Source organism: Ptychodera flava, chromosome 9 (genome assembly GCF_041260155.1).
Source record: "Ptychodera flava strain L36383 chromosome 9, AS_Pfla_20210202, whole genome shotgun sequence".
Lineage (NCBI taxonomy): Eukaryota > Metazoa > Hemichordata > Enteropneusta > Ptychoderidae > Ptychodera > Ptychodera flava.
In genome coordinates, this window is record NC_091936.1 from 33,557,544 (window position 1) to 33,581,365 (window position 23,822).

A 23,822-nucleotide genomic window follows, 5' to 3' on the forward strand; every position below is an offset into this window, starting at 1 on the left:
GCAAAAAATACAACTGACCATGGACAGGGTAAAAGTGAAAGACATTTTTTTCATACAAAGGTGGATTACATCGTACAGTGAATACATCTTTCAAATGACCGTGAATCAGATTGAATCAGATAAGTTTATTGTTATGCTTGGATAAAAGCAAGAAGAGAGCTTTTCTGACAGTAAACTCTGTTCCCGACTTGTTTGCTTTCTATCGAAGGTCTTTGATTGAATTTCAATGTTTGTTGAATAATGTATAGTATAGGCAGTACCGATAACATCTTAGCTTGTAATCCAAATAAAATTCTTCAAGCACTTAAAGTAATTTCAGTGTCGACTCCATGTTTTAATGTTTTTTAATAAAAAATATATAATTGTAAACACAAGATACATGCACCTATCATATATTAATGACAAACAATATCATACTATTATCATTAATTGATGAAACACTGGTTAAATCATAATGTGAATTTGTTCTTTGGTTTCATGATTTGCTATTGGTTACGAAGATAAAATCACGTACAATTTCTTGAGATTAACATGCGATTTGGGGCGGCGATGTGAGTCAAACGAAGTATTTTCAATGCACACCATAAGTGTATTAGTCAGTACATTGAACACATGAAGGTCAAATAAACGCGTGCCTTCAGGAGCTATGCTGTTGCAATTCACGACCTTTGAGTGTGTTTCTCAAAAGTGCACGTTTAAAAATGCATGTTTTGTATTAGTCGAGCTCTTAGAGTGTAACAGCTTTCAAACTTTGCATCTTTATCACTTACGCCTTACGGGTTGACCGTTTAACTTTCGCTTTTTACTCGTTTGTACATTTGCGGCACACGCCTTCAGAGGGGAGATTTGCAGTGCACTCATTCGAAATTTACTTTTCTCACAAGCATTCAAAGATTAGCGACAAGACTTCCGTAACGCCGTTCTATGTCAGAGCGTTAGCTAGCCGTGCATTACAAATCCTAGAATTGCTCCAAGTCTGTGGGCATATAATATCAAAACATAGTAAATTGAAGGAATATACTGCAGCGGACGCGTTGGCCAGCCGGAAACTGCTGCCGAGAAAGCCATGCGGAGGGAGGGGGCGGTCTACACAAACCAGTGCATTTACCATCGACACTTTTCATGACATGCATTTACTGCCTCATCTTTTCACACATTTGTGTTTTGCTATACACACTTTTGTCAACTGCCATTGTCACCAGTCTTGCTGTTAAATACGGTGAGACATACCGTGTTTTACGGAACTTCTCGTCATGATGTACCGTCAGAAGTAACCATTCTATTACTGCAAATTTTGCGCTCGATTTTATATATACTCGATGTCCAATGCTTGTATTATTGTGGTTATTAATATTGATTACTCTCAGATTTTTTAGACATTTTAGGTAGCATAAATAATTTAGAGTTACACTGAACCAAGACGAAGTATCTGCTGCAATGTTATGGCAGACGATGGTAGACGTGCCGTATCGTTGCTAGTAACACTGTGGCTTTAGAGGACCAATTGGTGATTAACACAGGACGCACTCAGAGAGCCTAAGCGACTTTGCGGATCGCTCTTGCTGCAAGCATGATCTTAATCCGTTTAATCCTCGTCTCGAGAGATGAATAGAAATTCAACTAAAGCTTGCCAGATGTTATATGCTTAGGATTAAGATATACATATAAACAGTGAATGAAATATTCACATTTTCCTTCTTAAATTATAACTATCAATTCTCTTCTAAGATTAGAAGAAAAAAGACAAAGTAGTCAGCATTTCTTCCGAATTTTAATCACTAGGGTATACATGTAATTTGTTACTTTCTGTGGCATTCAAATACAGGATTGCACATTTTAGATATTTTTCAAAGTACACTAGCAGAAGTGATCATTTCACTCAGCTAAAAGTGACGTAGGCATGAATACACTTATATGATTTATTGTTAGTTGCCATGCGCGTTCAGTAAGAGGTTGAGTGCTGATGATTCAGAATTACACAAGAGATATATGAGTATTTCATTTGTATTTGTTTTGGAACTTTAACGAGCATGCGCCCTTTACACTCATAACGAAACGGACAGATTTGACTTGAAATAATCGAAAGTGACAATGAAAAACAAATGAAATGATATGTGTACTTCGCGTTGCATTACAAAAATGTATTTGTTTATAGTCTTCTATGCTTGTAAAAATATACTGTCACAGTGTCTCAGTGGAGCCGAGAACGGCACAAGCGGAAGATCTGGAAAGTAAAGCAAGTGCTTTGGGATTGTAGATGATTTAAACTTTTGATTCATTTTTTCTCTTTTGTTAACTGTCTCACTTTAGATAGAACATTCAGAAGGTACGTGGCACACCCACTACCTCATTGTCACACCCGCCATTTGTATCGGGTAATTTTATAACCCTCTCCACAATGTTACCGACTAGCCACGTAACGTGTGTTTTAACGTGTCTGTGGCCATGGCCTTATCGTTGTACAGTTTTCAAAGTGTGTGCAATACACTGCCCCAACTAAGTCATTTGGACTCATTAGTTTAGTTTTTTGGGGAGGGTTTGGTTTGTTTTTTGTTTGCTTTTGTTTTTTTTGTTTTTTTGTTTTTGGGTTTGTTTGTTTGTTTGTTTGTTTAATTTTTTTGCAATGGATCCAAACGACATATATTCCAAAACAAGAGTACCCTTTCAGACACTTTCTGGACAAAGTGACCGCTTGAATGCGTAAATCGCCAGCTTTTCCGTAGAACGGATATAGCAACGGTTAATGTCGTGAACTCCAATTCGAAAAAAATCCAGCAACAAGGGAATGGCCGACTCTCCTGTCCTATTACAACGTAATTTTCTAAGATCAAAACGGTCACTGCACAAGTCATAAATTTAATCCACTCTCACTGCGACAGCAGGCAAGGATTGGTCGTCAAAAAGAATTATTGTATTAGCTGTGGAACACAGATTATAGATAAGCAATTTATGAAATCCCAGCGATTCAATTTATATCAGGAAAGTTCAAGAGTTATCATAATATTTTAGAATATTTCGACATTGCTGAACAAAAATTACTTTGCACATTTAATATTTGTCGGCGTTTCTTTAACGTGATTCAACAAGACCAGTTTCTATGCGTTCTTATCTGTTCGCTGATGGAAATGGTTCCCAAGTGCTAAACTCACGTCCTGGGATTAAGAGATATGCGTTACACATCGCCATCAGTACACAATGGGTATCATTCCTAATAGCGCCTCTGACGTGCTTCCTGAAAACGCAACATTAAGGAAAGGGGATTCATTCTTAAGAGAAAGTGAGACATTGACGATATAGTGGCAGGGATGCAGAGAGTGAAATAATCCCATGAAAGGTCGTCTTGTTGACACAACAGGAAGGTAACTTTGAAATAATGGACGGAGAGTTTGCTCAACGGCATTACATTCAGGAGCAGTCTTCAACATCATGTAGTAAATTACAAGTATTTATTTTAAGCTTTTAGAGCAAAAATAGCTGTTTCACGGAACGATTTGAGATAAGCAGCAACGATAACATTGGAAATCTTTCTACCGAATACATTCAATTATCAAAAAAGGTACCCCTTTCAGTTCATAAGTGGGATGATCTTGATTATTTTGACTTGTCCTTGATCACATGTTCAGACAAGCAAACGGCCTGTAATAAGGGAGTAGATGGATAAACGTGACGTTGAAACGACAAATAAGTCATGACTTGGGTTTGTGGTCTGTTTCCTGTGAAGTGAGAGGTTTAATCAGCGGTTCAACTCACACAGAAATAGTCGAACTGATATCGGTAAGGGGGCAATCTATTAGAAGCAGTGGTTGAATTTAGAAACTATGCAGAGCAAACCCATTACAACTATTTTGGCGACTTTTTTACCTGTCGAGCAAAAAAGATTCACAAGACTAAAATCTGCAAATTCGTGCAATCCTCGGTAAAAAATCAATAAAAGTCAGCAATTTGCAAAATATTCCAAATCGTTGCACGCGAAACTCGATTTTATTATAACAATCTCTCCAAAATCTATTGGTTCATCCTTGAACCGAATACAAAACTGTCTTCTGTGAGCGTTAAGCTACTTTAAGACGTGCTTGTGGTTTTGGTCACAGTTGTGGATCCTAATATTATGACCATATGTAGCCATCCCTGGCCGTCACCGTATGTGAAAGCAAAGGTCGTACCTGTTACCCTTAGGCCTTTAACAAGAGTATATAACAAAGAAGTCAATGTACAAGAAATAATCTATTGCATACCGAACCGACATGTTGGCAATTATTGATTGTTGCAGTTAAAGTTAAATTTTAGCATTACTGTGCGTATTCTGTCTATAATCCGAAGAAATTCCAGCTTATAAACAGGTTGTGATGTATCAAACAGTCAATCGAGTCATTTACTGAAATATTGTACTCATCTGTGACAAACTTATCTTCTTCGGTTCAGCAGTTACTACCTTTGTAGATGTTCGTATTTACATGAATAACTAAAATATATGATGAAATCTTTAACTGAAGTACTTCTAGGATTCTTACGTATATACTATTTGTTTATTCATCAATTATGCAAGGTGTGTGTTTGATCTTTCGATTTATTACAAGTGGCTGACGGGAAACGATGGACGATCGAAGAATATTTCATATGGTGGTGATTAAAAGAAGGATTCTGCTTTGTCAATCTTTCATTTTGAACGTCGACGACAAACAGAAGAAACACAGAAAGAACAGGAAGTATCAACCGATAAGAAATGTAAACTGTTACCTTTTGACCAGAAAAAGTGAATGCTACATGTATTTAAACAATAATTCCTAATAGTTCATTTTCCCAAAACCGAGTGACAAATTTCCGCATAAAAGATTATGTTGCTTTAAGAGGCTCCCAAGAGAACTTCGAACCAAAACAGTAACTTTGTACTGGTAGTTTTGTAAAATGACGACAAGACATTTATTCGAGCATGGCGACCCAAATCGTCAAATTGTTTCCTCATCTCACCGATTGGGTAGCAATTTGGCCATCAGGCAAACGACAATGCAACCACTATTATCTGGGTAGAATTTTAATACCGGCGTTACTTGTGCTGTGGAACGTGACGTATACCGAGATCTTTGAAATATGCCAATATGCGACCTCATTTACATTTTCTTCCTGGAATATTGCACGCTTTGTGAATACGAATTACTGAATGATCTTGTGATTTTTTCTTTCGAATGAGTTAAGCAATATGTAGTCAATATTCTGAAACCATACTAATATGATATTTCAAGCCATGGGCTCTTGGCGTGGTGAGTTCAAAACATATATGAAATCTTTGTAGAGAGAGTATGTTCATTCTCGATTTCACCTTGCTCCATTGTAATTTGTGTCGCGAAGACAATTTGTCAGTCCAAATGAAGACGATAAAGGCAGATGCTTGATTTTTCCTTGCATGACTGGGTAGAGTTCAGAAGTATGACTCATAATACTGAAAATGCAGACTTTTATTGCTTTAGGGAGGTGTGATGTAGGATCGATGGGTCTACATAAAGCATTAGCACCATGACTCAAGTCTAGGGAGAAAAACATAACAACTCCAAACTTCAGAGGAACAGTGTTTATTGTCTCCGTGTTGAAGGAATGTGATCATTATTCACAGTAACCATTCACTGATTTTCACCAGGTTGGCCATGCAAAACAGGTGTACTGCCATTACTGTCGAGCGTTACCGACACTCTATGAAAAACTATCGTCGTCAACCTTTTTCACCATTTGGATGTATTAAAAGTTGCGGTGATTGAGTAACTTAAATATCGACAAAGGTGATACTTTTCATGTGACATCAATCCAGCCTCCTGTAACATGTTCATCCAAGATGAGACTGTATAATTTGAACTTAAAGTGATCACGAATTTTAAATGCATCGATACATCTTTGCTTTTAGCCCACACTCTGAGGAATGGCACCTCATCTTTGCGGTACTCTTACAATCATTTCAATTCGTAGAGGTCAGTTTGCGCCTTCTTCTGCCAATCGTTTGGATAGAAGTATGCATGGGCTCCATGCGAGACAAGAACCCACTCCTCTCTATAGAAAATATCAGTTAGCCAGCCATGTCGTACACACATTTGTTGGATAAATGCCAGGAATAGACTTTGTTATACATCTGGCAAATCAAGGTTTAAGTCGTTTTATCTGTCTTATGGTTAGATAGCTTGTGCCCGCACTTCCTATTATCAGGCGAATTATTCTGACTTTCTTAGATGTCCTCCATTAAAGTCTTAGCTCCATAACTTAATCAAGGTAATGATTCATATGTTGTTTTAAGAGAATTGATAAATTACAATGATCAAAAATAGCTTTCTAAGTATTGATTTTTAAATAGAATGAATGGGATGTTTATGTATAAATGTATATAAGTGGCCATTAAGAGCGATGAATAACGATACGTAAGCTAATCTTAAAATCAAACATAAAATCTGGGCCCAAACCGAATTTCGAAAGCAAGATCTTGGAGACGCGGAGTGACGTCTGTATTGCCATGGCTACCACGACGAATAAAGCATATGATATACATCTTTTCAGCTATCTCCATTTTATAAGTCCTTCAAAATCCGCACCAGCAAGAACGACACACAGTAAGTCAATAACTGAAATGAAATGGCGACCTGATAACACTGCGCCAGTTACAATAAACTGGCAAACACGTAGGCAAAAAATGGTTTTGAAAGTGTCATCTGAAGTCTTACATTACCGTGCCTTAAAAGCGTCTCCCATCCTTATGCTCAAAATAGAAGATGTGCTATACACTATTAAGATCAACTAACTACTTAAACTGACACAGGTCAAACTTACAGTTGTCATTCAAAATTGTGAGGGAACAACCAACACTAACTTCAATACTCAATATTTGCAAGGCCCTGAAATAAAACATCCACATCCAGACAATTGTGACGCAATGTTCAGACCTCGTTTTCAAGGTAAATGATTTGTTACGGGCAATATACATTGCGAGATAAAGACCAAAGAAATGAACCTAAATGTAAAATTCTCGAATTATATGAGTAAAAACAGCATGCCTCAATTGTTTCACCGACCTCTTAGGCTGCATTCAAAAATAATGGGTGGGTGGTTGGGGGCTGGAGAAATTCAAGGGGGATTTTAAAGGTACGGGGGTAGCAGAGGAGGATTTGAACAGTTTGCACTGGGTATAGGGTGCGATCTGAAAACATATAATGCACTGTTTTTACATTGTCAGATTCGACCGTATAGTAGATAATTCAATAACAAATTTAAAAACTTCTGGAATCATTTTATGGCATTTCTTGACTTTTGTTTCAAAAAAAATCTAAAATAGTAGGAATGCCATCGCATTCTCATAAGAAAAACAAGTAGACCTTATTAGGGGACAGAAGTTGCAAATATTGATAATGTTATTTAAAATTCTATTCAATATCAACTGCAAAGCCTCCCGCCTTACAGTATGCTGAAACACACCATATTCAACTTGTTAACAAAGCCCTGTATATGTATATAGTATTCTTGATTACAGAATACGAGTCCGGCCTGAAATTCAGTTGTCAGTACACATACACAGGCTGTGTTGGCAAGCTGAACATTGAATATTTCAACTTGATAGGGTGTAAACCAAGGGATTGAAGATGATACAAAGAGTAAAAATACTGTAAAAAGATAACAAAATTTTAGTTTAATTTCTTGGCTTAATATTTGGCCATATAATAGTGGAGGGATATTTGAACATTTTTTATCATATAGAGGGGTGAGACTGAAATGGTCTTTTAGGGTGCGGGGGGGGGGAATCTAATACGAATTGAGATTTCAATCGCAAATCTTCCAGTCGTGAATGCAGCCTTCATGTATCCTATTACTTTAAAGCAGAATAAATAAGCTAATAAACTTTTGTGCATCGGTAATTTTGTCTATATGTCCTAAGAATATTGCATGTACTAATGGCTTGCACTTGATATGCCTTCATCAAAATAGATGATGATGATGATGATGATGATGATGATGATGATGATGATGATGATGATAATGATGATGATAATGATGATGATGATGATGATGATGATGATGATGATGACGACGACGACGAAGAAGAAGAAGAAGAAGAAGAAGAAGAAGATTTTTGATTTTTCAAATAAACGTTTATTACTAAAAATAGTCTCCTGTACAGACAAGTACATATCAAAACAATTCAAATTTTGAGACAAAAAGCAAAAATGAAATCTGACAAATGCTTTATAGCAAATGATGGTCAATTACTGAAAACGCTAAACAAAATTGGACTGTAAAAAATCAGCAAAAAACTGCAAAATGGCTATGATACTGATGCTGGAGCGAGACGGAGAGAACTGGTGAAAAGGCAAACAGGTAGCTATATCACTTGCAACATGGGGAAGGAAACCAATTAAATCTGAAAAAAAGCACAATTTTGTTAATGACAAAAGGCAAGATGCGAGGTGCATGAAAAATCTCCACTGAATAGGAGAAAGCGAAACAAACATCCGAAACAAGAAAAAGTGACAGAAATTTGCGAGGAAATAGGACAGGAACACCTTACATCTTGCAGAAAAAAGCCACCTAACCGCCAATGAGAAGGGGTATATTGAGAAAACTTTTCGTTGGCATGTACATGCTTACGAAGAATCCTCCCAACTGACCACCCCCTTCCATTCCGTGAGGAGTACGGTGCCCAGGACGAGATAGGATATGGCAAAAGGGAAAGTGTGCTTAGAGGTGAAAGCATTTTCTTTACAACAAAATTGAATCAATAGTAAAAGTTCCATCAATGTCTACAGAAGCAATGACGTTATTAATACACCAAATGTTTTTGAAAGCACTTATGTTTGAATTGAGCGTGAAGTAATTATATTCTTCTAAAATGCGAGCACAAACTCGCCTTTTAAAAACAGAAACAAGCGTATTACTGATTGAGGGATCATGACCATTAATTGCATTTCGTCTTGTTACATGAATTGCAATTTTAGCTGTCGTAAAAAGGAAATTTAAAAGCGCAAAAGTATTCTTGTCCATGTATGATTTATCAAAGGGTGGGCCTAAAACAAACCACCAGAATAAAATCTTGCATTCCTGACCAAGAAAAAGGTGACAGAGTTTACGAAGGAGAATGAACAAGGGAGAAAGACGAGGGCATTTTAAAAATATGTGTAAAAGGTCATCTCTGGCACTACAGAAAATACAATCAGAGGATGAGCTATAGCCAGAATGGAACATAAACGAGCCAGTTGCGTACGCACCGTGGAGAAGACGCCATTGAAGATCTCCTTCTTTTTTTTGGAATTGGACTGAGATAACAAGAAGTGAAAAAAGGTTTGATATTTTCCGTAAGTGAAAGCAGATCTCTCCAAACTGTATCTTGACGTTTATTGTTCCTATGAAAATTTGACATAATCAAGAATTTATATATGCTACCCTTTTCAAATTTATACAAGGGACAATTCAAAATAATATGGTCATCAGTGCCTTTACAAATAAGTTCGAAAGAGTACGAAGGACGATGACAAGAATGAACGTCATCCAAATCAACTTCCTCTTCAAAATAACTTTGGATTTTGTTTTTCCAATCACAGGGAATAGAGTCGACCAACGTCTTGACAGTATTTGTTAAAATTCTATCCGAATGAATAGAAACAATGTTTTTAAAATGGCTTGGGGAGCGCCAAGATTTTTGGAAAGGGTCAAAAAGATCTCCAACTTTTGTAATGCCAGCATTGATAAAGTGATTAACAAGAGTACTATCAAGAGGGTTTGTAAAACTAACACAATCGTTGAAAAAAGGGCTTCATGGAAGATATCTTTGATTGAAAGGGGTCCACCTTTTCTCAGGAAAATACATGACTTCCAGACTCTCAAAAGTTCAAGATAAAAATTAGGAAGATAATCTGGAACAGACTGATAATTCACTGTAAAAAGTTGAGAGGTGTACTTGAGATTACCAACATTCCGAAAATAAAAATCAGCAACAGAAATGAAGGATGATCCAGACCTGAATACAAGTATCTTTGAAGATAATTTAATCTGAAAGCTTTCACACGTGAAGAGAGATCGATGAGATTTTGCCCTCCTAACTTCAATGGAGCAAAAATTGTACGACTTGGCAACCAATGTTTTCCTTGCCAGAAGAAATCAAGAAATTTGTGCTGAATTTCATCAATGATAAAAGCAGGAGGACAGAGGCAAATTAAACGGTGAAAGAGTTTAGTAGCAGCAAGTTGATTAATAACGATAACACGGCCTTGGAATGACATAGCAGGAGCATATCTATTCCACCAAGATAACTTATTGTCAATCTTTGTAACACACTCACTCCAGTTTTTTGAAAAATACTCGTTACTGTTACCTAAATAAGTACCAAGGACTTTGAGACCTATACTATTCCAAAGAATTTCAAGCGGATGATCAGCACGCCCACGCCATGAGCCGACCCAAAGACCTTGGGACTTACGATAGTTAATTTTTGCATTACTGGCATGCTCATAGACAGAAAACCAATATTTAAACCTCAAAAAATCAGTATCACAAGTTACAAGAGTATTAACGTCATCAGCATAAGCTGAAAGTTTACATTTACGATCACTTGAATTTGGAATCATAACACCTTGAATACTGTCGTCTTGTCTTATTCTGTGTAAAAGAGGTTCAATAACAATTGCATACAGCTGCCCCGATAATGAGCAACCTTGCCTTATACCACGTGAAAACTGAACTGGAGCAGTAAGGGAACTGTTAACACGAACAAGACTATCAGTTTGAGTATACAGAAGTTTAATAAAATTGATGAAATTTTCACCAAACCCGAACGCATGCAGAGTTTGAAAAAGATAATGATGACTGACACGATCAAAAGCTTTTTCCTGATCTAAAGAAAGAATACCGAAGAAAGATTCATGTCATTATGAAAATGAATGCAATCCCTAATTAAATGAATATTGTCAAAAATCTGTCTGCCTGGAACAGTATAACTTTGATCTACATGAATGATATCTTGCAAAACCTGCTTTAAGCGAAGCGATAAAGCTTTAGTGAAAATTTTATAATCAGAGCAAAGCAAACTGATAGGTCTCCAGTTCTTAAGAAGGGAGTTATCACCTTGTTTCGGAAGGAGTGTGATAACAGCTCTACGACAGGACGTTGGAAGAAGGCCATCGGAAATTGACTTTTGAAAAACCTGGTGAAAATCGTTCCCCAATAGAGACCAGAATTTTTTATAAAATTCACAAGGAATGCCATCAAACCAGGTGTTTTACCATTCGCAATGTTCTTGAGTGCAAAGGTACTCGTCAAGACTAATGGGTTCATCAAGTTGCGTAACTTTGTCAGCAGGTAATTGAGGAGATCATGAAGCAAAGTATTTTGTGCTTCGGGCGAAACAGGCTCAGCAGTAAACAGGTTTTGATAAAACTGACGAGTAAGTTGACGAATTTCTCTCTGATTTTCAGTTATTGTATGATCTTCACGTTGGAGATGAGTAATTGATTTACGACAGCCTTTGTATTTTTCAAGAGAAAAGAAAAACTGTGAATTAGTATCAGAATCATTGAGCTGTTGAAAACGAGAACGAATAACTGCACCTCTGGTGTCAAGTTTCTGAAAACTGTCTAACAGGTCTTTTTGCTGATGATATCTTGTTTCCAGAGAAGGCTGAGTATGAATCAATGTTTCCAAAGTACGAATTTCCTCAATAAGCTTTTGTTTTGAACGTTTAAAGTGATGAACTCGTTCAGCGCTGTACTGCTGACTCAATTCTTTAATCTTTTGTTTTCCTATATCCCACCAAGACTGAAGAGAAGAAAACCTATCCTTCTCATTACGCCAACCTTGCCAGAATTCCTTAATTAAAGTACAGTAATTTTCATCGTTAAGAAGACTGGTATTGAGACACCAAACTGGATTTTTGTTGACACTCGAATTCATAGTTAAAACAAGAGAAACAAGAGAGTGATCAGATAAATCAGTAGGAGAGTCAATAGACACAGATTTAATTTTCGAAGTCAACCTCTTGTTGATGAAGAAAGTATCAATGCGACTTTTTTGCTCTCCTCTCTGCCACGTAAAATTTTGAGCCTGCTTATGAAAACAACGCCAGGCATCAGAAAGCTTACAGCGATGAACAAGAGAAGAAAAAACTTGCGAAGACTTTAAATGTGGTTCAATATGAGACGACCTATCTAAATCAGGAACAAGAGTACAATTAAAGTCGCCCCCTATGACAATATTTTCATTATCAAGATCAAAATCAAGGAGAAATTTACGAAGACTTTCAAAGAAAATACAACGATCATCTCCACTTGAAGGAGCATAAATATTAAGCAAATGAAAGGAAGTGTCATCCATTTTAATATGCAAATGAAGTAGACGACCCTGGACGACACTTTTTACAGAAACAACATCAATATTTTTGTTTCGTGGAAACAGCACTGCAACCCCAGCAGAATTACTAGTACCATGTGAGAAATAAATAGGCGCGCGCCAAACTACTTGCCACTGCGCCTGATTAGCCACTGTAGAATGGGTTTCTTGTAAAAAATAAAAATCAGCAAAATGATTGGACTTCAACGAAGACAAAATGTTATACCGTTTCAAAGAATCACGGCAACCATTTACGTTCCAAGAAATGAAACTTGCCATCACTAGACAAGCAAAAACAAGAACGATTTTACTTCCCATGTTTCGTAATAGCCAAGCTTTTACATTGTCTAACATGTTGTTGTAACTTTGCCACAAGTTTATGGATACGAACTTTTTGTTGACTAGTGACAATATCTGACCTGCGTAAGTTAGCAAATGACTTTATGAGAACCTTAAAATCTGAGCAGTAATCTTTACATTTTTCTATCATATTTTTAGAGCCTTTAATGTCTTCTAAAAACTCAAGCAAATTAGACGGCTTGATTTGTAGCTTTTCTTGAAATTCTGATAAGTCAGACATTTCAGACGCAACAGACTCATTGTCATGATCAGACATTTCGCTGAGAACATCGAAGGAGTTTGATGTTTTCACTCCTGACCAAATAAGCTGATTTTGAGAAGCTTTTCTTGGAGACTGTGACTGAGAAATAAACAAATCCTGAGACTCATTAACATTGATATCTGAAAAAGGAGTCTCGGGAAACTCAAGTGATTGAGACTCAATAAGTGAAGATGATGACGAAGAAGGGGGGTCGAATGATAAAACGGGAGTAGAGGGGAGCGGAGAATACGAAGGCGAAGCAGGGGTTCGTACCCTGTCTTCATCGGCATGGACGTTAACATTTTGTCTTTCTTTTGAGCGTCAGTGGGTTGACTGTTTTTACTGGTGAGAGGTCTTTGATCAACAGAATTTTCATCAACAGATGTGACTTTGTGAGCGGACTCTGATTGTGCCTCATTGTTTCGACAAAGCGAGTTGACGTTGAGGCGTTACTTGAAGTTGAGGTGTTAATTTCTGTAGTATTGATATGCTGATTGACACCTTCATTTGCATTTGCTTCACTTTCAACAACATCCATTAAACCTGAGTTTTCATCCACACCATTATTGTCTTTTTGAACATTTCAGTGTCATTATCGTTGTTTCTGAAGATCTATAGTTTGGACAACGTTTACGGATATGACCTTTTAGTCCACAATGAAAACAACGCAGTTCATCAATAGAAACGTAAACGGAATAAAAACGATCATCATATTTGATTTGAATTACACCACTGATGTTCTCATTGTGTAACAAAACATGAACTTGTCGTCTAAACGACTTCACATGCTTCAGCGAAGCATTTTTACAACCAAGAGGGATTGCTCTTAGGTGACCAACAACTCTACCAAGTTTCCATAAATGTTCCTCCAAAACTTCATCAGGAATGAACGGAGGAACATTTGACAGAATTAATTTTGAGGCCGGTTTCACCATGTGTTCCACATCGACTAATTCATCAAAAAAAGCAAACTTGGACTCAACAATACTTTCAACATTACCGAGTGTTGCTAAGAACACAACCACGGACTTATTCATTCTAGATGCAGCAATAACATTTTCACTTCCGACTTTCTTGCAATCTCTTCAACATAGCTTTCAACAGGGACACCTTCAATATTAGTACACCTGACAGCATGCTTGCGTGTCAGATTCCGAAATGGCTTGTCCTCCCGGGCTGCCATATTGCCGACCACGGGTTAACAAATGACAAAAAATAAAATCGAAGGAAATCCACCTAATCGAAGATGAAACCGGACCGGAGACAAGACCCAAAGAAACTTAACACTACTCACAACATAAACTGATGACAATTGACGAAGGATGGCACTTTCACAGGTAGAAAAACAAAACAAGTAGGAGCCCTTCTTCTGTACGTCTATCCAATATGCGGAAGAAGAAGAAGAAGGAGAAGAAATGTTTCGACTTTCGACATTAAAGCAAAATCAATTCTTAACAGTTTTTGCGAATTTTGCAAATTATAAAACTTCAATCTGCAAAGTTAAGTGTTTGATGAAGGACGAAGTATTGAAATATTCGCATCGAAGTTCTATGGTGACATTACTAACAGGATACTTACGGAATGAAATTTTCAATGCATCCGTAAAAGATGAGGGAACATGGTGCTTGAATTTCTCTCCAGTGACGGAAACTGGCGACATCACGTGGATTTAATATGAAATGCAATGGGTCGATTTAGAAGATAAACTCAATATGCAATGACACCTGACCAATACTAGTTCATTACGTATAGGAAGTAACCGAACCTCATTTTAGTGTTTTGCCATTACAATACTCTACAGAGAGAATGAGTCATATCAAAGCTTTCAGCGCTCGATCGGTTACATTTTGATAACCAAAAGTCTCTTATAGGGTCGACTTAAGTTTTAATTTCTTTCGTCTACAGTGTGAAATGGCAGAAGGGACGAAGGCATTCTTTGAAGCGATCGATCAAGGGCCACCTAAGCTGATGTTGTTTGGGGGCATCTGTTCCAACGTCACTGCTCCACTAGCGGAAGCTGTAATGTCATGGAAGTTAATACAGGTAAGATACTCGGTACTCTGTGAGGTCAAAGGCTGCTTAAGTAATAATACTGTCTGATTAGGAAATATCCAGCTTTTTACTGTTATATGTGTGTAAAGGAACGAAGACATCGAATATCAATGTTCGTAACAAGACGAAGCATATTTCGCAACAAATTTATTCTACTGTGTATGCACACAGCTTTTATGGACAATTTCTAGTGATTTTAACATACCAAGTGATCTATGTGTCCCTGAAACATTATTCTAATCCTCGCTTGTTTCCTATTAAGATGTCGTATGCAAATACGGAACCATTTTTATCAGAGAGGGAGAAGTACCCAACATTTTTCCGCACAGTCCCATCAGAAGCCGACTTCAATCCCGCAAAGCTGAAGTTACTTGATCATTTCAACTGGACACGTGTTGCTACAATCCATCAAGACACACCAAATTTTTCCATTGTGAGTATACGTTGCATGTTTCACTTAAGTCAATAATTTCCTTAGGTTATCATATTGTCAGCGGGGTTATCAATTAATCAATAAGTAAAAGTTAATATGACGCTAAATCTGGAACTAATTAATTTCTCTATAACGCTTGATGGCTATTTACACTGTGGTCTGGTGACAGATGGGTTTGGAATTTTCTTCAAAATAGAAGGTTTCGACTTCCTAGCTTGCAGATTAGAATCAACATGTGAAAAGGGACGGCCACTTTAGATGATGTACTTAGAGGATGAATGTACGAGTAAAGCATGAGTGGGCATGTGTGGCTGAAGTGGATCTCTTATGAGTGCAAGAGTCTTGTTGTGAATAGCTGTAAAAGTTTTCAATGAAATTTATTTTCAATCCGCGGTCAAACTGGTAGTTAGCTGCTATGAACTATAGGGCGGTTGACAGATTCACCACGCATGTCTGTCGACTGTGATCATTTAATTATCCCTGAAACTTTGCGGAGATGTGGAAGTAGCTGGATTGTTGCTGATTGATTCGGTAACTTAGGTCAACAGTATAAAAAGTGTGTACTTGGAACATGTGATATCATTGGTTTCAAATTTTGAGGTTATAACTTTTCTGATGGAATACCATCTGTAGAGAGGTATAATTTCATCATTTGTCGGGTTCTTATGTCGTTAGGTATGACATCATCAATCGTCGGGTATGGTGTCATCGGTTTCGTGGCGTGGTATTACCACTTGCCATGTATGATATAGTCTGCTACTAGACATGGCACCCTCAGTTGCTCAACACGTTATCATCGCTTGCAAGGCATGTTATTTCTATTTGCTACATGTCGTCATAATATTAGTTACTGGGTAGACCGTCACTTTTCTATGACGTGATCTCATCGACTGAACGAGAAGCAGGATTAGAATCTTGAATACGCATGCCTGGATTAATGGTTTCCCGGAGAAATGAACAAATTACTCACAAGGGTAAATCCTAGGATGATTTCATGAATATTCTTTATTGCTTCTCGTCGGAAGATTGACGATCTCGTCAACACCGAACGTATCTTTGTTTCCGTTTGCAATATCTGTATCTGCCAAGCCTCCTGATGTTTTCGTGACTCATCCATTTGTTGATATGCACAGTGCCTTTGGTTCCAACCGTTAAGTGCGTTCTTGCTTGCCTACAGTTTGATTTACAGTTTTTTTCTGGCTCGATCACAGTTCAGTACCGTTGTTTTCTGTCTACTCTCATCGATGTCTTCAGTATTTCAGATATCTATTTATATCTAAACTAAAGTTTTACGCATGACTATTTACCAACGTGAAAAGATCAACCATCTCCAATAAATATTACGCACTTGAATTTTTCAATCGATTGACAAATCAAAAAAGATTAATTTCCTTGCCTGGGTATCACAATCAGTTATTCAAAAAAGAACACACGCAAACTTCAGATTATTCCACAATTATGCAATCACCAATGCGTACGTTCTTTAGTTTCTCAAGAAAGTCATTTTAATTGAGATCAAAGGCTTTTCGTCATTGCTGTCTTTCTTTCATTTTGAAATCGAAACTTGCAAAGACCCGAGACATTAATTTCAAAGTCACAACATAGTCGATGAAATATATTTTATTAAGTACACAATAAGAGTAACACTGATATCCTGAATGCAAAATGAAAGGGACAAAGATATCCTTATGCTGACAATGCTTTTTCTTTTTTATTTAAGTATATTGAGAAGTCAATGGGCTTGCAAAGCATATGTTAAACATGTTAATAGTCAAGAACGAAATACGTCCACCGGTACATTGACAGAACTTGTGAAGAAATAATATTTTAGTTTCAAATGCTCTGTCTAACAAACTCGAAACCAGGGTATAAGTACCTATAAGTTATATTCGACACTCATCCTATATATACAGCGAAATGGTTGTTGAAAAAAAAAAGTTTGAGGTAAATCATTTTACTTAATTATAGCATAAAAGGTGCCCAAATTGAACAACAGCATACCCTAATACTTACATCCTTGTCTTTATTTCTTGGAAAATAACGTTCTTTATTTCTCGGGGAAATAAGGCTACGATTGCACGGGGGCGTTGGTAATCAGATAAAACGGCCAAATGTTCGCCATACGACTTAGTGTAACGCAATTGGTCGCAGTGGTTTTCAATTCGACTTGTTTTTTTTCAATTACTTCCACAGGCTCATAACAAGATGTCGAGTCTCTTGGAAACAGCTGACAAGGAACTCGTCAAAGTTGCAAGTTTCGCTGAAGACCCCGAGAACGCTGTCCAAGACGTTAAGGTGGGTGACTACATCAACGCGAGAGTATTATCTTGTCTTTAAAATTGACCGTGTTATCGGTAACAGTGAAACGACAAGAAATGAGGAACGTGTTCTCGTCTTACGTTTTGAAATTAATCGTATAGAAATATATCGTTCGCTTTGTTTATATATCTGAAAATACTTTCATATAAATGAATTAGGACCTAAGCCTTGTTGTTTACTTCAAACTTAGATTTCTCAAATGTTCTACCGCGAATAATTTCAGATATATTGAAAAGCAAGTTGGTTGCTCACCTAGCATGAATATTAACAATATTGTTTTTATTAAGAGGCCTTGGAAAAACCGTTGAGTCAGCATCTTTTTCACATTTTCTTTTGTAAAAACAAAAATAATCTTGCCGTTTTATCTTGAAATCAAACTGGATGGCGCCACTCTTTCATACAGTTTTCGAAACAAGTTTTTTATGAGTCTTTTAGGACATTTTCAAAAACAATCACAAAATATGAACACGGTTCATCACATTTCTACGTGCAAATGAACTGAATCGTCTAACACTACCGTACAAATACGTAGTCTTCAACCCTAGAGTATACAATTTTTATATGTGTAATTTTGTGCGGTCGTTACGTTTTAATGCTAAAAAACGCAACATTAAGGTGTAAGTCGTTTTCAGTAACGCCACACTCTTAATGCGCATTTCGTCATAACTGCCAGTCTCGCTTCAAGATATTACATATATTTAAATACATGTTGCCGATAAAAGGTCTCTTTGAGGTTGCCGCTGTAATGATATGTACAAACTGGTTTCAAAGACTACCTAACCAGCCACTAAAGGATATATAGCTTAAGAGCCTTGATTACGCGTTATTAAAATACCCGTGGGATTTAGTATGGTTACTTAAACATGTAGACTCTCGTAATTACTTCAGCGAAGTAATTGAAAAGGGAGATACCGAGGAATGGGACGCAAAGCGAATCTCTTTTGACAGTAATGACTGCAAAGTTTACAGAGATCAGACGACTTAATGTGGAGACATCATTGACAGGGAGATAAAAGTCAGGAGTTAAAAAGTGAATAGTCCAGAAAGGAGCTCAGAGGATGGGATTTTCTTGTAGAAGTGGACAGGTTTGAATTCAGCGAATGTTATCTGTTATATCGAATTGCAGTTCTTATAATTATCTCACTCTGACCAAAAGTGGACTAAATATTGTGCTTAGTTAAGAAACTAATAATGTCGTGAAGTTTTGTCCTGCATAAGACCCAAAACACTGTATGTCTTTGTTGACACCTGTTTCAACATAAAAAGATACCCATTAGGAGTGTGATAAACATGTATTGCTGGAAAGGCAGGATGGGTGATATAAACATCAGAATGATATAAATCTATGAGGAATAGACAAAGAATCTGTAATTACTAGTATCAATTCCTTGATGTTATAGCTCTGAGTGTTTTTATTAGCGACTTTAAAATTAATCTGAATATCGTTGCTTTACTAATTAAGTCTGTAAGAAATAAAGCGTGTATTTCCAACATTTGGACAGTAAATGTGGATCACAGTTACTGTAAGTACGTCGTAATTAGTGAATCTTGTTATGAACACTCTTAATATGACCTCGGTGGAGCAATTAGCCGCACTTGTTATTGTACTTAGTTAGGATGAAGTACTTGACAATAAATGCTACTAGAGCAACAATTAGTTTTAAATTAAAAGTTGTAATGAGGTTGGATGATCTCGTGCCTGGCTCTGACCTGCCAACACAAAAACTTTGGACCTTTCTTTGGACAGTTAACTGAAAACGAATTTTATGAAAATGTGATGTTTGTATGTGTATAACAGTAGGTTCGGGGAGGCCATCGCAACTTAAAGCAATAAGGGATAGTTCTTCGTCGGCAAACTTTGGAAAATTCTCGACATCTTTCATGGACATGTTGTGACTCCGCGAAGGTAACATAATTATCACCTAAACGACTTACACGTTTTCTTTTCGACCAGGATTCAGGGGCAAGAATCATTATCGGTTATTTTGAAGAAGCTATAGCCGGAAAAGTGTTTTGTTGGGTATGTATGAATCATGATTATCGTTCATCCTTCAATTGACCATCAAAAATTTTGTGCTCGCCAATCGAAACCCACAGTATGATTTACTGCCACTGATGAAAAATTGAGGCAATTCTTGCACAAACTATCATCTGTTTGTGATATCAATATTAAATCTCATTCTTCAAATATTTCATAAAGGAATCTTTACATCTTTTCTTCCGATAACTTTCTTCAGGCTCATAGAAAAGATCTAGTGGGTAATAAATATGTCTGGATCCTTTCCGGAGGGTATCCTGAAAATTGGTGGAATAACACCGAGATTCCTGACTTCTGCAGAATGGACGATTTCCTGAAAGCTATTCAAGGTTATCTTACAACAGATATTTTACCTCTGAGTACGAGTAACGAAGACACAGTGTCGGGTTTGGTAAGTCCGAAGTCATTATATCTAAGGACGATGAAATATTAGAATGACTTATTAGGTAGTGTTGAATTATAAAACCTCTTCATCCTGGTTTAGTTATTGATGCATAGTTATTTCATCGAAAAGTCTGATACTTAATGAAGTAATTAAGTGACTAGTTATAAATAATCATAGTAATAATAATTTATTTCTATAGCGTCTAAATTCACATAAAAACAGTGATCAGAGACGCATAAAATACACTTTAAAAAAGTAAATGAACAAAAGCAATTTTAAAAATGTCTACAAAATTGAAATTTCAGATATTAAAAATTAAAATCAAACACAACCTAAAAATCTAATTTAAAAATGTAAGTCTAAAAAGGTAGGTTTTTAGCAAACGCTTAAAACTATTAAAGTTTGAACATAAACGGATGCTCAGCGGAAGAGCGTTCCACAATTTGGGAGCAGCGACACTGAAAGCTCTGTCACCATATTTCTTTGTTCTCACTCTGATCGAACACAACTTGAAATGCTCTGCCGAACGTAGATTACGCCTTGGGATCATCACATGAAGAAAAAATTACAAATTCGGTTTTGTCATCATTACATGAATAAAAAGTTACAAATTCAGTTTTGTCATCATTTAGACACAGGAAGTTAGAAAAACATCCAGTTTCTGACATCGGAGATACATGCTTCAAGATTTGTGATTGTAACATCATAGTGTGCTCTTTGAAAAACCATGTACATGCTTGAGTCATCTGCATAAAAGTGGTATTTACAGCCGGTTTAGAAATCACATCACCGAGAGGAGATGTGTAAATATTGACAAATAGTTACATTTGGATATTGAATTTATACAAATCAGCATGCTTTACGAATATTTGCGATACTGATCTTGTATTTTGGTCAGTCTAGCCACAGGTTGGCAAAACAAGAACACTTCAACGATTGTGAAAATAAGGATCTTAACTCAACTGATTTTCCCAATATTGAAATTTTTCGTTACCTTAGTGTTTGCTGGTCAGAGCGAATGTAGTGATTGAAGGTACATTACCTCAATAGTTTTTGGTCAAAACTCCTTAAAGCATATACCTAAGTGAAAGACAGTCTTATCCGTCAATATTACCCTAATACAGAGATCAGATCAATCATCCCGTGGGTCTTTGATCCACAATGAGTACTTAGTCTTTGACAAAAAGTACATTCAATGGACAGTTACTAACAGATACCTGCTGACAGTTGAAGTATTTGTATGTCTTAACTTCTAGACAGCTTCCCGCTACGAGGAAGAGTACGACCGATTGAAAGGCGAAAACTATACAAAGTTGCATGGTTATGCCTACGATGGTGTTTGGGCGGTAGCATTGGCTTTAGATAGCGTGCTGAGACAACTAGGAAGCAATAAATCAGCGCTGGTTGAATTTGATTATGGAAATGAAGAAGTCTTTACAATGATTATGGAAGCAATGAATGAAACAGATTTCATAGGAGTGACCGTAAGTAACACATACTTTGATTATATCGACGCAGAGGGGACGGTGTTGTTTCATCACGAGTTGGTGACAAAACATTACCTTGCCTGCCAGAACAGGCTCTCATATTCGGTAGATATTTTGTACCGTCAATAGTTACAAACGACGCAAAAGATACGGCGAGATCGCGAAACCAGATCAAGAGCCAGATAGATCCCGGACTACGGGTACCCATGATCGTACCCGAAGAACTTAAAGATAACATAGTGGGATGTTTATGGTGTCTTAAAAATACACTCTTGCAAAAACCTGGATGAAAATCAGACCGGAAAAAGACTCATGTTCACACGGTCTAGGATATCGTTACTGTCATACATGTAACCCTAACAGGTTACAAGTATTTCAACCTCTTCAGACGCAGGTTTATGAGCAGAGTACCCATTTTCATGGTTTCACGGATGAAGGTGTTTCTAAGAAACTAGAAACATGTATGCGCACCCACTTTGCGAGGCGACGTCAGATGGACGGACAGACAGACATACAAAGAGGTTGTGATTTCGGGAAACTTTGCATGGATAGACAAACAAATTCAAACACACAGACAAACACACATACACGCACTTGAAAGTTCCTTAAAACGCGTGACCTAATGCTGTTTTCTGTTTCCTAGTGCATTTGCGTTTCCTGTGCTTTTAAATATGTCAAAATAGACTTAACCGATCGACGATTGATGAACCAAATCAACTGACAACTTTTCATGCGAAAAATGTCAATTTTCTTCTATTTATTTGTCTCAATGCCTCGATCCGTGGAATATGCGGGACGCGTGACACAATAGATAAAGGCAAGAGTGCAGGAGTCACTCTTTTTCAGCGATGAAAATGCCATCGTCAAAGATAGATCTTTCCAATCAACTCTGTCTTTATTTCACTATGGCATTAACCAAGCAGACTACTTTAGCAGTCTCCAACGTGACAAGCTTCCTCCTCCGTAATAGGCTCGTGATAGATCCGACACTGTTTAAAATATAATTTTAACTATTATGTTTCTCGGTAATACGTCGCACTTATGATATAGAGGGATTTCATGCTGAAATTGTGTGATATATATCAGTAAACCGGTAATATTTTTAGTTTACTTGGGCATTCAGGTGATTTGTGCCTTCATATGATGAATTGTTTGCTGATTGTCCTGTGTGAACAATCACTTTGCCGCTTATATAGAGTGCCATTCCCGACAGGTAAACCCGTATATGGCAATGGCTTTATTCTTTGTACTGAGATAGGGAAAATAGCCCCTCTAGATTTTACCCAAGAGGTACGCACCTTATTATTCGTAATCAATCACACATAATTATACACAGTGCGTCTCCGCAATGTATCTCCATTTCTTCTCTTGTTAATCATTTATGTGGCTATTTCCATTCATTATTCGACTCTACCTCTTCTCCATCGGTACTTTACATTCAAAATTCATGCAATCTACTCGACCGAAGGCAATCACCTTCTTCTCCGACGTCTGAGTTAATCAATTAGGACATTATTCACCTTGGCATAAATCTCTTTCAGGGCCCGGTAAGGTTCAAAGATGGTGACAGGCTTGGAACGATAATGTATGAGCAATTCCAGGGTAAGAGACACCTGCCTTCAAATCATGAGGCACACTTATTGCATTTTGCTTTTTATCTGCGTTTACATTTTATATCATGATGCTCGTATTTTTTTTAAATTTTACAACGCCAATATAACGATATTAGAATTTTATGAATGTACATTCATTGATGTCGTATCGATGTAATATTTATCTCTCGATTAAACACAGTATACCAAACAGTATCATTTTAAATATTCGAATTCTTCGGGGTTTCAGCTGGATGAAGCGTATTACGTTTTTGTTTAATTAGATTGTTGTTTGTAAGACTGTACTAATTTATGCAATTGATTCCTATTTAAGGCTTATCTCGTCGAGATAAAATGATACCACCTTTTTAGAATATTATCTTTGCGTGAATATGATTACATTCTAAACGATTTTGAAGTGTTTTGTGTATGAATGTGTTATTTCAATACATAGTAATGTCTTGCAAATAGACACTATTTCAAAGAGTACTGACGTCAGTGTTACACAGTGTATGTAATGTATATTTCTGAAAAAAAAACAAAGACAAAATATCGTTGAGACAATCGTGTGTT

The 23,822-nt window shown here is 36.9% G+C and overlaps 1 protein-coding gene across 3 annotated transcripts in view; it reads left to right on the forward strand.

The window, feature by feature from the left end:
• The window catches only part of LOC139140750 (gamma-aminobutyric acid type B receptor subunit 2-like), a 74,161-nt gene that overhangs the window by 36,712 nt on the left and 13,627 nt on the right, over positions 1-23,822 (forward strand). For all 3 annotated transcript variants that reach the window (XM_070710146.1, XM_070710144.1, XM_070710145.1), the window contains exons 2-8: positions 14,849-14,986; positions 15,258-15,428; positions 17,622-17,723; positions 19,702-19,767; positions 19,985-20,176; positions 21,427-21,654; positions 23,199-23,259. In XM_070710146.1, the coding sequence (XP_070566247.1) occupies positions 14,849-14,986; positions 15,258-15,428; positions 17,622-17,723; positions 19,702-19,767; positions 19,985-20,176; positions 21,427-21,654; positions 23,199-23,259 (958 nt within the window). The remainder of the gene's footprint in view (positions 1-14,848; positions 14,987-15,257; positions 15,429-17,621; positions 17,724-19,701; positions 19,768-19,984; positions 20,177-21,426; positions 21,655-23,198; positions 23,260-23,822) is intronic.